The following is a 15,422-nucleotide window of genomic DNA, read 5'->3' on the forward strand; positions in this document are numbered from 1 at the left end:
AAGACCCTGCAGGTCACAATTCACCTTTGAGTGAACTTTCAATCTCTGCCCCTCATCTGCCAGTCTACCATACAAAGAAAGGCATGAGTCTTCTGCTGCAACCCTTTGTGAAGTAGACAGCCTCTTGTTAGCTTGAAAAATGTATTTATTGAGCATTGTGATTTAGTAAAGGTAAGAAATAAATCTGATGAATAAACTGGCACGATATAAAGTTTTTTTGGCTGGGTTATAAGAACGTCTTGCCAGACAGAACAATTTATAATGTTGTGAATTAGGGGTTGGAACAGGTTGTGGCAGAGCAAATTCTCAGTTTATAGAAAGAATTTGTGCTATACAACAACCAAAAGCACACACACACACTTCTTGTGCTTAAACGCTTTCTCTCACACACACACTCATGCAATTAACATAGGGCCCGTCTGGGACCTCCACACTGATGAAATATTTCAGAGTTAATCAGACTTTGTAAACACTGATTTGTATTGACTTCTCTTCTGTGAACTGATGTTTCCTCATTAAAAAGCAGATTAGCAGCCCGAGCAGGGGGGCTAAATGCTCAAGACTGCTAATTCAACAGGAAACAGTATTTAAAGTATGCATGTCCATTAAACTGAGCACCAATATTCATTAGTCAGGTAATCTCCAGAAACCATTAGGGTCTTCGGATTGTGAGGACTTGGGAGGTGTGTGGAATGGGGATGCGTATAGAGGTGCTGGTCGATTCTCATGAGAGCTGAGGGGGTTGAGTGGTCTTAACCGACTGGGAATGTTTAGGGGGAGAAAAATCCTTGCCAATCTAATATAATGTAGGTGCTTTCCATCTAGCAGCTGAATGCCAATGGCTTGAGAGCTGTGGCCAGGTTATCAACACAATGGAAAGGAGGACTATGTGTGTGTGTGTTAACCGAGAGAATAGAGTGATGTGATTTGAGTTAGGTGGCAGTCGATTAGTGCAATGTCCATTGTCTATCACTCAAGTGCCAGCCGAGAGGTTTCAAACAAGATATAAAATGTCCCAGGCACTTTCTTGCAATGCCTATCTTCATACAAACACTAGACTTCAATCATTCATCGGTTGCAGTGCCAATAGAGCTCATTACCAGAGCATGGCAACACATGACCTTGGACTGACCTTATGCTACAGCTTCTCGTATGTTTATGCGGTAGGAAACGACTTTGGGAGAATCTTTTGGACTTGGGCTGTCGTATTCTCTGTGTCCCCAACCTATATTTTGCCACTGCCTGGCTGTGAGTGGCTCAATTGGGAGATGATAGATGCAGGTTGTCAGGTGGCATTGGAGCAGTGCCACCAGAATGCCAGCTGCCAGTGATCTGAGTGGCCATGGCGCCCGAGCCACAGCCTTTCCCAGCACCCCGAGTCGAACCACAGTCCTGACACCCCTGCACTCTTCTCTACTCCCTCCTCAAAAACAGCCAGTCTGGAAGTCAATAAATGTCCAGCTGGATGGTTTGTTTTTGGAAATTGCCAAGAGTTTTATTGGCTAATGGGATGAAACATACCAATATGTCAAATTTTCACCTTTAGAATCTCTAGACTGTGTTCAGGCCAGATTAATATCTGCCTTTTTGTATATTTAATTGTTGCGAACCTTCATTGATTTCCATTTTAAAGAACTAACAATGTATTTCTTGGTTGCAAATAAAGTCAACTAATAATGCAAAATAGTCCCCCCTTGATCCTGGCGCTATGTGTTTTTGACTCTCTTACATTTGAAATCAACCTATCTAAGTTTTAGCTAAGGAAGGGTAAAAGCCAACCTTGAATGGTCCTCTTGAAAAAGGCCTTGCAGGCCTCGCAGGAGGCAACGCCGTAGTGGTAGCCAGACGCGATATCCCCACACACCAGACACAGACGCTTGGGCATAGAGTTGAGCATGTACTCGCATTTGATCTGTGAGTCCTCTGCGATGGTGCTGGAACAGTCCTCATAGCGTTTGGCTCCGGCCCCGTTGGGGCCCAGTGCACCTGTTGGGCCGTAAAGAGTGGGCGAGTCCAAACCGTTCTGATGGCCGTTCATTGTTGAGCTGTAGCTACCGCTGGCGTCTGAAGAGCCGCCGGGGCTGTGGTGATTTACGCTGTCTGTCAGTGAGGCGGGGCTGGAAGGTTCCGTCTTGATGTAGGAGGGGCAACTCGACTCAATGTGGCGGTCCTTGCTGGACATTCTGCAGAGCAGCCTGCAGGACAAAGAGGAATATAGGAGATTCTGTTAGTCACAACTGAATATACCCAACTGTGAATTATTATCTTCAAGAATGTGCAGCCTTAAAATGTAATGCCTGTAGACTGCTCAATGTGTCTGAGTTATTGAGACATAAACCCCTAGTGGCTACAGAATCGTAGACCTCCATTCTGCACATGGGTCCACTTCAGCCTTAAGAAGAACATTCAGCTAAAAAAAGCTCCTGATTGTGAATTCAGAAATGCATTTTTTTAACATGTTAATGACTTCTCTGTGAGGAAACATAAGAGGAGAGCCATATGAGAGCCGGCGTACCACAGTCCCCTGGGTCTCACTAAAGTGTCTGAGTGGTTGTATATCTGCATGGCTGTAAGGAGGAGAGCTAACACTGCTACTCTAGTATACTGTGCAGGCAATTGAACTCGAAAGAAATGTGGCACAAGCGACTCAGTTATGCTGTTAGTTGTTATAGCTACAGATGTTGCTTTAATGATTTTGGACATCTAGATTTATTTATCTTTTTTTTATAAAGCCATATGGACATATACAGTATACAACAAATACAGCAGACACAACTTATTTGATATACAACTGAAATAAGTCTTTTCTAATTTTTCTAAGAAATGTATTTAGTAAGAAAAGATTGGCTCTTTTTAGGGGCCAATATTTGACCGCTGGAAGTTGAACTGACCTTCAAATGCATACACGGTATATTCAAATATATAATAGCAATTTATATATTTTATATTAAAAATAAAAATAATAATAAAACATAAATACACTATATATGGATACATAAAATCAAATACAAATGAATTAAATTAAAGAACAAAACCACAGATAGGACATTATTTTTTAATCATGGTGTCATGATACATTTTTTACCTTGTCTAGAATTAAACAAAAGCTCTCGAGCTACAGAAATTTTAAAACCAACAACAAAAAGTTAACAAAAAACGTTCACTTCTAGGTTCCATAAATATACCATGCCATTTCTCTGCATCACTCAAATGGGAAATCTTTACAAAAAAGTGCTAAAAGCCATATCCTGAGATTGTGAATCAAGAGGTGGGATCCGGTGATCAAATGCACCATGACAGACGAGCGTCCGCAGGGCAGAAGGGAGAGGGACAGCGTGCACAGCCCAGCGCCATCACTCACTCTCCAGTCAATATCAACTTGTTCTACATGACTGTAATCAGTACGGAGGCGCAAAGCAGTTCCATCATCCTAGCCCATGGCCACACACTTGCACACACGCATCGACAAATAGAAAAAAACAGGCAGAAAAACGCAAACATCCAGTATCAATCCAGTAACACAAACAGACACCCACACAGCCAAAAGCAGAGACACTTCAAAGCTAGACAAAAGAGCAGGCCCACCACCCCGCCCCACATCGCTCAATACCACCAACCCATTTAGTTTGAGCTCTCCCAGTCACTCCACCCCCCCACACAGCCCTGAGAGAGCGGCCTATTAATGAGAGCTGTAATTAATAGATATCTCTGCTCTGTCTTACAGGAGCCTTCAAGGCCTGCAAGAGTGGATTAACTATTTCCCTGTCAACAATCGTGAAGACCCTGCGCTGGGCCCTGTGGGTGTAGTGGGGGTGGAGGTCGGCACTTCAGTAAAGCTCCGCCAATTAACCGCTCCTGAATATCTACATTCAGCACAATGTGATTGTGTTTGTTTCTCTAAAAACCTTAAAGGTCTTCGGGGGTTGTGATTTCAAACAATCGCCACACACGCAAGCACACGGACAAATGGACTCTATTTTCTCCCCACTAGTGTTAAAATGTGAAATAGGTGGAGAAACAAAGTGATTATATAGAAAGAATGAAAATCACGGAGGATTTATATTGACATATCGGACCGTTTTAACATGGAGATGAAGGGGGACAAATAAAATGGCCAGTGTGAAGGACCACACAAAGGTCTTTTTAATTAAGGAAGCCCGCTTCTAAATGAGGGCTCTAAAATCCGGTCAGCTTGTAAAAGATGACTTCTTCTGAGGCCCATAAAGCGAGGGAGTGAGCGAGCGAATGAGTAAGAGAGAGACTTTAAAAGAAACCAGATCACCTTATAACTCTAAGGGTTACAAATATCAAACAAATATCTTTAAAGAATTCTATTTTTGACACTTACATAGATCATTATTTTAGCATTATAAACCGGTTTTAAATATGAGGTGCGTAAAATGTATTTTGCCGTCCCAGTTTAATAGGCAAAGTCATTCGTAGGCTGATTTTCCCATGAACACTGGCTCATCCAATAGTGTGAGTTTGGGGCGGGACTATCGGTTTCAAAACAGTCACTATTTTTGCAATCTGGACGTGGTGCAGACATACACACTTTACATAAATAACTTTACTTATGCTTTTGAATAAATGATCTACGAGGTAAAATAAAAAGATGCATAATTGGAGGTTTAAGAATAGGTGAACGTTCAACCTTAATGCGTTCTGGCATAAAAGCTCAGAGCAAAATGTGCTGAGTCAACGCACCTGTTTCTTTGTATTGCAGTGAGAGGCGATCGATTATTAAAAAGCTCCTATTACACTTCTACTGATGCATCACCGATACGCACACACACTCACGCACGCTCATAGACAGGTGTCTTGAGTGTGCTGAGGGCCACAGAAATATTCCAGAACATTCCAGTAATGTCAAGGATGCATGTTGTGTATTTATACACAGTGTAAAGCCGGTTAAAATCAGTGAAAACACAGGCACCAGAAGCTGTTTATACCCACAACATAACCTCTCCTTCTATTTAGGGTAAGAGAGACAAACTGGTTTTGTGTGATGGCTGAGAAACCCAGAGAGAGCAACAGAGTCAAAACGGTGGCTAAAAAAAGAGAAAGGGGGCCCTGCATTGAAGGGACCCCTTATGCTTTAAAGTGGTGCTCTTAAGACTCTCAACGGGAGACACCCTGCTCTATAACTCTGACTGAAAGTTATTAGCGTACTCTTTTTCGCCTGCTCTTTGAAATTCTATGACTCTATTAATCCAAACCTGCAATATTCACAACTATCTATAAATTCAATTGTCAGATGGTGGATTTTTATTCCAGACCACACTCGAATCAAAAATTAGAGGCAGTAAAATTCACATTAGCTCTAAGAAAAATGGAATTCTAAAGCCTATATTTTAGAAGAAAAGAAAGCGCTTTCCGACAGAGAAGAGACTATTTGAGAGGTAATGATTTTATCTGTTTTTACCATGCCTTGTGCCGAGCTTCAATCCCACAGTGTGTCATTAACAAAAGAAGTTCTTATGCTGAAAAGCAGTGAATTTAGTTTAAGCTTATGAATGGAAATAATAATTGTCAAGTGGAGGGGTACAAAAAAGCCAGACTATATTCTGCCAAGAGACAAGATAAAAAATACAGCCGAAGACATAATCAGTTGTTCTTTATTGTTACGGACATTATTGTTATTCTACATTATAAATAGTTCCTCAATTCCTCTTAAATTTTACCTACAGGTTTTATCATGTTGAGGTTCTAGTTAGTCAGTGATGTCTTCAAAATGAAATATAGAGGAATTAAAGAAATCTCATGGGTTTGTAAACTAGAAAATATAAAAATGTCTGTGTTACAGCTTTTATCAGCCTCTGGCGTCACTGTGGATCAGCAAAATGAATGAGATTAGAAAATTAGGTTCACAAATATGCATAGATAAAATCTTAATTGAGATTCAGACAAATAGAAAAAAACATACGAAAGCTGCCATATATAAACCTAACAACTTGGTCAGAAGTATGTACATCTATTTCTGTATATAATATAATTCAAATCTACAATTTTTTGTAGTTATCAGCACATAACAAAGCCATATAATAGACAAAAAAAAACATTCCATAAAAAATATTTTTTTGTATAACACTGGCAGGTACAAATAAACCAGACCAGCAAAAAAACATTATTGTCTTAACCTGGTTTCTATTATAAGTTAATTAAAACAAAAAGCCCTCTTCCAGGTAAGTACTACATAGATCTTAGGAGGAAATTGTATTCCTGATTTTATTTAGACATCAAATATTTAAACCTTTTATATGCTCACTTCATTGTTGAAAGTTTAAATTCTGAGAGGATCTGTGACCAAAGAGATTATTGTTTTCTGTTTGTTTTTCCTCTAGCTGTCTGCGCTCTCTTATTTTATGTGCTGAGGCAAAGCGTCACAAATCAGCAGGAAAACAATTTTGGAAAACACAGCCACTTGGCAATGACAAGCTGTCATTAGAATGTTTGATCCAGTGCTCTGACAACTATAGAGGCAAACATATAATCATTGCATTAAGCCACAGCCACTGAGAGTTTTCTCTCTCTCCCTTTCTCTCTCTCTCTTTCTCTCTACAGGAAATCGCGAGTGTGTCTGATATAGCTAAAGGCTCCACGGTGCTGGAAAAGAGTCACCAATGAGGACCACTGAGCTACTGGTGGTTTACTAAGCTGAATGAGTAGTAAAATGTTATGGAGTTTTGACTGTTTTTTATACTTATTATTTTAATAAAATATTTTAATTCACTTTTATCTAAAACATGGTTGGATAACGTTCATCATTACATTTTGCACAAACTTGTGAAGTCCATGCCAGCTTAGGGGCTATTCACATATTGCGGGGGTTTTTTAAAATTTCATTTCAAAAATCAAAAAAATTCTATGCGCCGCATCGAGATGGAAATAGTTCAACTTTACAGAGCGCCGCGGCTCGCATTTTCCATGCGGTCTGAGGTGCGAAATGTGAATCGCCGCTTACAGGGACAGTTCAACCAAAAATGAAAAATAATTTACTTAAGCTGTTCAAAGACAGTGTAAATGTTGTTGTTCTGTTGATCACAAAAAAATAAATATATCTGGAAGAAAGTTTCTAACCAAACAGTTTTGGGACACAATTGACAACAACTTGGAAAAATCTCCTGCTGTAGTCAATGGTGCCCCAAAACTGGTTTCTTTCCCACATTTTTTTAAATATCAAACATTCCTTTGTGCTAATAGAAGTGTTAAAACGTAACTGTTCCCTTATATTTGCTAATAATAAAATGCATCAAATAAAACATATTACAGTGCTCGTGAACCGGAAGTTGTGATCGTTTTACTTCCGTATTTTTCTGAAATGGATTTTTGAACCAGAAAAATAGTGGGTATGGCTTTCGTATTTCTCTGCGATTTGATTGGATGTGTAAAAACAGCCTAGCATTTTGAAATGAAACTGGCAGCAGAATGACAGTTAAATTGGAGTAGTTAACGGTTGCTCCGCCCAAGCCGCCTTACATACGTCATCTAAGATGGATAGATCACTACAGGATGGAAGTTAATTTTCAGATTTTAACTAAAGATTATGAGGGTACATGAAACTATTTACATTAAACACTGCAATATTTCAAGTAAAAATAGGCATTGTAATTTTTTATTTCACTGGGAGATTAAAAGCATTTTTATATTAATATTGACATTTAATTATGCTGAAATCTTGTAATTTAAATAACTTAAAAAGCTTGATTCATTTGTAGGCCTAATGCAAACTCTGTACAGTTGTTTCTAGAGTGACTTTAAAACCCATTAACTCCAAATTATGGTATTGTATATCAGTTATGTTATAAAAACTGGCTTTCTATCTTTATAAAGAGGAGATACTGATTACATTTGTTCCAGCTTTAGAAATACAGGCATGTGAAACAGGTTGCCTCTTCCGGATGTATGGGCAGATCAATTGTTATAACATTACTGGGTTGGAAAGTAGTAATTCACTTCATTGTCGATGGACGCCTGCAAAATAACACCTCTGATTACATGCAATCAATGTGATAATGGCAAAAACACATTTGTACAATGGAGCGAGCTGCTGTAAAAATGCCAGCGGCTGGCCAGTGGAGATGAGGAGCTAACGCTGTGCTGTGTAATAAATATAGCAGAAGGGGGCCAGTGGCCCTTAGCAAAGTGCAAAAGACACTGTTCTAAATGCATAGAGATAAGAAAACATATTCATCAGGATTTACAATACAGTACTTTGGGTTAAAAAGGGAATAAAGAATAATTTAAGACTAGAAATAATATTCTTGTTTGTCTTTTATCTTTATAGCTTTATTTAAAAATACAAAAAGGCGTTCTGTATTTTATCAGCACATGCTGACTACAGTGCAGGGTAAAGATGTCCAAACCCGATAAGAATCATGTCTGTGTATCTATGTGTGTTTGAAAGTCCCTGGCACACTCATAGATGAAAATCTTGATGATTTAGGTCATTTTCCTGTGCGGGCAGATAAGTGTTCTGCTTTAACAGGTAAGATGTTCTTCTCTCAAGACACGACACACACTGACCTAGACTTGCATCTATACAGTATTAATACAAAAGAACTGACAATATAATTTGATGTGATTAATATTTTGTGAGACGGTCACATCCTCTGGCTCTATCACGGGTAGGAGTGAGTGACTACTTCTTTAGCAGCGATATAGGGCGCTAAAAACAGGGCAGAGCAAATAAGCGTTTGGCATTTTTCAATCAGCAATGCCCCTAAAATCTGTGCTTTACTCCTGTCTGAGCGCAACGTTCATCTATTCACCTGCTACGGGACACGAGGGGAGATAAGAGAGGATGAGCCGCTGTCTCAATGAAATGAAATTGCACGTAAATATAATAAAAATAACAGGAGTAAAAAAACGGAGATTAAAAAAACATTCTATTAAACAGATGGTAAAAGAGGATTTTATTCCAGGAAATATGACAAGCGTGTAAAGAGGTGCCGAGAATGAAAAAAGAGGGAGGGAGAAAAATGGTGGTTGTTTTTTGGCGAGTGAACCGGCGAAAGCCACGTCTTTAACCAGATCAGATTCTTGAAATTGGCTGTCAAGGCGGGATTGTCCTGAGTTATAGCTGTCTATCACGCCCGCGCGCACGAAGATGCGCCGAGCTGCTGTTGCCTTCCCCTGCCGCAAAGCATCTTAAATTTTCAACACCACCATCTGTTACAAAATCTAATTCAGATTCCGCCCATAATCGGGTTTACCTCTGTAATACCCGTCCTGCCACTCTCCCTGTGCCCCAACCCCGAGTGAAAGAACGCTATGTCTCCCTCTTACTCTCTCTGTCTTATTTGCTGAAGGCAGACTTTCATTGGGTGGAAGAGGAGCCGTAAAGTGTCGAATCATTTTTTAACATCTTTTTTATCCTTCAGTGGTCTGATTTCCCAGACAGAACCAACAATGCCAAACTGCTTACTATTTTTCTTTTGACATTAATAATGATAATATAACTATTCTAATCATATAGTTATTCTATATAGTAATAACAAGTAATTTTGATTATTATAATATAATAAATTAATTTTATTATAATAAATTACGTAAAATAATAAATTAATACAATAACTTTCATCAGCACTAATAATATGAATAATAATAATTACCTACAGTAATAATATTAATAATAATAATATTATGCTACCTTATAAAAGCTATTATTATTATTAGATTATTATTATATAATAATGACTGTTACCATCAAATTTCAAGATGATTTATATATGAATTCACATTTTAATTACTAAATATCAAATATGCCAAAAATACATATGCATAACGCACCTACTACAAAATTTTATAGCAGACCGTTTTCCACTTCATATCAACTAGATTGAACTTCCTCCCCTTCTGCAATTTCACACTTATCATGTTTTACTAAGACACAATAACATTCCAATAAAATCAAGTGCCAGCTGTTTCCAACAGGTGGCCCCTGTCTGTTACATTTGGCCCCGAGACTCTAAATTTTTTTAACTATTAATATTACTATATAAAACATCTCTGTCTAATAATCCTCCATTATAAACCGCAATTCAATCCAATCCCCCCCTCCTCGCTGCACTCAAAAGCCCTTCATTTCCCATCTGCGTTTAAGGCAATCTAGTTTATTACACAACCTGCTAAATTTACAGTAACAAGCCGTTCCCTTGACAAATTAATCATTTTCAGAGCATTTGATCATATAAATAAAACAGTGCCTCTGGAGGCAGAGGAGCTAAATCAGTTGATTTCGTTTATCTGGGAAATGGCTTGCATCTGGGTAACAGCTCACCGGCAGATGGAGAGGTTTTCCCCCTGACCCCAGGACCAGGCTTCAGTCTCCATTGCTCTGCTCTGAGATGAGAGTTATCAGTGGAAAATAAGTGTGTGCATTTGATGTGTGTGTAAGTGTTGAAGGTGGATGTATGACTGCATGAATGTGTATGTGCGTATGTGCATGCAGGCTTACATGTGTGTCTATGCATGACTGACTTCAAATCTACCGACACAGCTGTTAGTGTAACAACCTACACTGTTCAGAGAGAGTGTGTGTAAATATGTGTTTGACATATGGCTCTGGTCAGAGCTTTTTTTGCCTTCCACTCTGTTTAACCTAGTAAATGTATCTTACACAGAATTTACACTACTGACAAACTAGCCGTCTCTATCATAACTACTGTATACAGCAACTAAATATGAATTGTTGTAAATGTTCATGCTGAGAGCCATGTTCTCATTTCAGGTCCATGGCGTAATACCAAGTACCTGGCAGCACTGTCCATCGACAGCCTCAAAGTCCGACTATATGCCAGTAGCGAGATGCTGATTGGCTTAGAGAGAAGACTTCTTGCATGCGAATGTAGCCTAAGTGGTTTGACCCCGACTAACCTGTCCCAAATCCAATCCTTATGCCCGTCAAAGCACAGTCGCACTGTTCTCCAAAATATCTTGTTGATGTAGTATGAAGGGTGTATATGAACTCCTTGAACATCAGCAGATGATGATGTTCAACAAGGAGAAAGTTGACAATACGCTTAACATTGAAGTTGTTGCCTATTTAGAAATAATGCCTTGCGCTTGGCACATCTACAACTATAACACGTGCATCCACTAAATAACAATACGAAACAATTCATCTTCTCACAATATATCACAACGATGACTTTAATTCCACATTTATACTTACAAAAACAGAAAAAAATGCTAAGAAAGAGAAAACAAATATGAATATTACCGAATGACCTTATACATCTAAAAGCAAATAAAAAGTACTATCTGAAAATAAATCACAGACCTGAAGGCACTTTCCTCTCTGACCCTTCTATAACCTCTAAAGTAATAACCATAAATGACCTGAAATTACAACAGTCAAACAAAGACATTTTACAGAAGATAGCCTGAGAGAGAGAGAGTGGTAGTGACAGAGAGAGCGAGAGAGAAGGGCCTTGCGTGGACTCTTAACTGGTCACATCTGGCTGTATTTTATACGCAAATCAGCCCCCACTAAATCTAGATAAAACTCACTGACTCGTGATCGGAGCAATGATCTTCATACATCTAAATTTATATGCTAATCGGAATCCTTGAAGCATTTAACACATTCCTATGCATCTGGAGGGGGCGAGAACGTCAACCTCCGCCACCTATACCCATAAACTTTTCCTGTCTACCTACACTTTTCATATCTATCTATCTATCTATCTATCTATCTATCTATCTATCTATCTATCTATCTATCTACAGATCTATAGATCTATCTATCTATCCATCTATTCTGACTCCAGGCATTACAGCACCAGGGGCACCAAAGCAGAAACATGCAGTAGGCAGAAAAACATGTACAGATGTTTATTCACTAACACACACACATTAACAGAAAGATGCAGCACAAATGAATATGGTCTGGTTGCATTGTATTAGCCCATGGAAGACCCTAGAACTCAGGTAAACAGTGAACAATGTGTACGACATGCAGAGGTAACCCCTGCTACTGCACAACACGCACAAAAACTACAAGTACATCCAAAAACTAATACACCAACCAATAAAGCAAGCATGAAGACACAATGGTGGGGACACAACAAAACAAAAACAGAAAACAGAATTGACTTTGGCTTTTGATGATGCGTCTTTGGTCCTCTTCTTACCTTTGGTTATATAGAGCATGTGCATCACGCATGTGACTGGCTTCGATGTCGTATTGCTGTTGTGTTCTCCACGCGCCGCATTTGGCGTACTTATCTTCGCTATTAACTTGGGCCTTTGATAAATTCATTCTACAACAAAGGGGAGAGCAAAAGAAGGAATAAAAACGAGGGTCAGAGAGTTGGACTGAGGAATTCTGATAAAGACCAATGAGCCATTAGCTGCAGACAGACAGTGACGCAGCTCGGCACACCGTGACAGAAAATATTCATTCTTTTTCTAACCGGCATTCTTTCATGGAACCGTTTTAACTGTGTTTCTACGTTGAAAATAGGTAGCGGCTAAAGCTGGACTCTTGTTAATGCCAGGCATTAATTGAAACCTGCCTTGACGTTTTTAATGCAAAGGCTCATCATTTTACCGACCACAGGTTTAACAAGTCTGATGTGGCTGTAGATAAAAGGGCAATTCAGGGCGATGGCCGCACACCCGTGGCCCCTGCACATCAGGGCGGGAGAGCCTGCGGCTTTACAGGACACTCAGAATCAGAGGGGTGAGAACAGGGTGAGAAATCATCATATAAAAAACATTGTATGGGAAATGGTTTGACGTCATGCCTGCACGGGCAGAAGGAGAGTTTATTTGCCAAATTCCGGCATTTAGTTTAGTAGTGACTCAAGGGCAAAGGAAGATTCCTAGAGTACAAATAAAAAATACCAACATGTTCTGTCTTTTTATGTTTGGGTCCCAAAGACCGCCTTGATAAAGATGTATAAATAGTAAATTAACATTGATTTAACATGCAACTATTTTGGCCCCAAATTCTGTGAATACGTTTATCTCACTTACTCAAAAATAGCTTCATCCCTCCGTTTAACCACAAAGTACAAACTGAGTTAATAGAACATGTCTGGTATTTAATAATGTTGTTTCTGAAAGGAAAACAAATACATTGCATTACAACTTCGGAACTCATGATCACACTACATACTTCAATATTACGGATCGCAGAAAGTAGGTTAAAGTCTAAATTTTAAAGCAAACTCTTCCATTGCAGTTCTGCATGTTCTCACGCCATACCTATAAAAAACATGAAATGTTCCCAGAAGCAAACAAAAGAAAACTTAGACAATGCGCAGATGTTCCTGGAGAATGTCTGTTGTGGGCTTACTGTATGTAAAACAAATGGTAATGACCCTCGGCTTTGTGTTAGCGCAGCTAAATTTTTACACAAACTTATGGAAATTAATTGAGGCCACCAAAAGTGCCTTTAGAAAAACCGTCTGTGTGCTTCAACAAAAGCTTAAGATTCTAGTTGAAAACAACCGCCTCTACATCAAAGATGAAAACTCCTCTAGGCTGATTTTCCAACGCTCATCTTTGAAGATTCGAACTCATACTTCGTACAATAAAGTTAAAGCACAGGAGAGCAAAGCCCGTCTGTGGAGGAAGTGAAGTGGTACGAGCCACAGGCAGTGCGGCTAAGTGTGTGAGTCTCTAATTAACAGAGCAGGCTTCCTAATTCTCCATCTCCGTTCCAACTCAGCAAACACGTTCAATGTCATTAGAGCCGCACAACCCCCAACTGTCCCCGCATTCGGACTGATGAAACTAATCACTCAACTAATGCTGTGCTTCAACGTCTGTATGTGAGAACTCGAAAGACACTTTCTCTCAATCTGTCTTTTCTTCTGTCTTCTGCGTCTAGACACTGTGATCAACATAGTGCATTCGATCTTGAAATATAAAGTTTAGATATTCTTGTCAACGTTGCAATATCTGCACTGGAATTAAAGGCTCAGTTACTCAATAACCAAAACCAATTTACAGAGCATGAAAGCAACAAAACAACAATCACACCATGCACACACAAATGTGAGGTAATAATTCATTATTTTAAGAAAACATGAATCAGTGTCAGCAATCCATTTAATTGAGAAATCATTTTGTTGCAATCATTGCTAATGTATAGAGTTAAATCGGGAGCGCTGCACTCAGGAGAGTGTTTACCTCACAAACAGTGGGAGGAACAGCGTGTTCAGTGTGTGTGCGTGTGTGAAGAGGCTGGTGAGCCAGTCAGGGCTTAGTGGAAAAAAGCAACACACACACACGTAATGTGTTGGCTTTAGTTCCGGCCGAGCGAGCAGCAGAATCGATAAGCTCCAGCATCACACACGGCCTGATACACTCCTGTTCCTCTCAACTCTCTTTAACGTGACTTTACGCACAAACACACACTGCTGGACTCCCGATGCCAGCCACATTAAATATCAGTCACTAACAACCAAATTGTTTTTTTAGGAAGAGCAAAAATATTTCTGATCGATTTGCTGAGAGGTTGTGTTGTACAAAACAAGACATTACATCATCAGCAAATGACGATGAAAATGACATAAAAGCCATAGTATTTCACATTTTAAAAATATGCATTATTTAATCTTTAGTAAATGTGAGATCCTAAATAAAAATATACTTAAAATAAAAGTAAAGAAACGACACAAAAAGATGCAAGACAAGTGCATGCAAACACACACATCTCAGTCACGTTTCTAGACGCTGGATACGTCCAGAAAGGGATGGATTTCACCAGGAGGGTTTAAGTGAAGTTGTTATATTAGGAGAAGATTTGTGACAGACCTATGTAAATAACATGGTAATATTGGTGTCTGAGTATGTACAGTAAAATAGTTTATTCAAATTTAAGGAAATGAATTAGGGCAGGACTGCTGGATATTTTGTGGTTCAAATCTTGTTTAGACAATATTCCATATACATATATTTTTTAAAAAGCATCTATTTAATATTAATAATAATAATTTATGTAATATAAAAATAATAATATATTTGAAATTACACATACATTAATATATAGCAATAAACTGACATAGCTTTAATCAAAATATAAATAGGAAGGTACTGTTTATTTTGTAATAATACTGCTATTAAATAATAATATAATTAATACATATATTGTATAATAATTGTTATAATTTATAATAAAACAAATATAAAATAAAATACACTTCTAAATTCAAATGTTGTTTAAATGAAAAAAACGAAAGAATAACAGCTAAAATGAATTGTCACTTGTGATCAATGGGAGAAAATGGCAGTTCTAGTTGAGAGAATGAATCTATAGGGATGTACCTGAGCCCATTTCACGCAACTGTCAAAACGACTAAGTACTACTGCATCCATGCGGACAAGGATTAAGGACAATGAGCTGAATTAAGCCAAGTGTGTGTGTGTGTGTGTGTGTGTGTGTTTGTCGTGGCCATGCTCTGCGA

General features: G+C 38.7%; 1 protein-coding gene across 12 annotated transcripts in view; it reads right to left on the bottom strand.

The window, feature by feature from the left end:
- esrrga (estrogen-related receptor gamma a) overlaps window positions 1-15,422 on the bottom strand; it is a 144,394-nt gene that overhangs the window by 47,363 nt on the left and 81,609 nt on the right. For 7 of the 12 annotated variants that reach the window (XM_056768325.1, XM_056768327.1, XM_056768330.1 and 4 more), the window contains one exon: window positions 1,780-2,195. In XM_056768325.1, coding sequence (XP_056624303.1) covers window positions 1,780-2,195 — 416 coding nt within the window. Of the gene's footprint in view, window positions 1-1,779; window positions 2,196-12,137; window positions 12,267-15,422 lie in introns of all 12 variants that reach the window. The other 5 variants (XM_056768323.1, XM_056768324.1, XM_056768321.1 and 2 more) reach the window with 1 other exon arrangement.

This window comes from Triplophysa dalaica, chromosome 15 (assembly GCF_015846415.1).
Source record: "Triplophysa dalaica isolate WHDGS20190420 chromosome 15, ASM1584641v1, whole genome shotgun sequence".
NCBI lineage: Eukaryota > Metazoa > Chordata > Actinopteri > Cypriniformes > Nemacheilidae > Triplophysa > Triplophysa dalaica.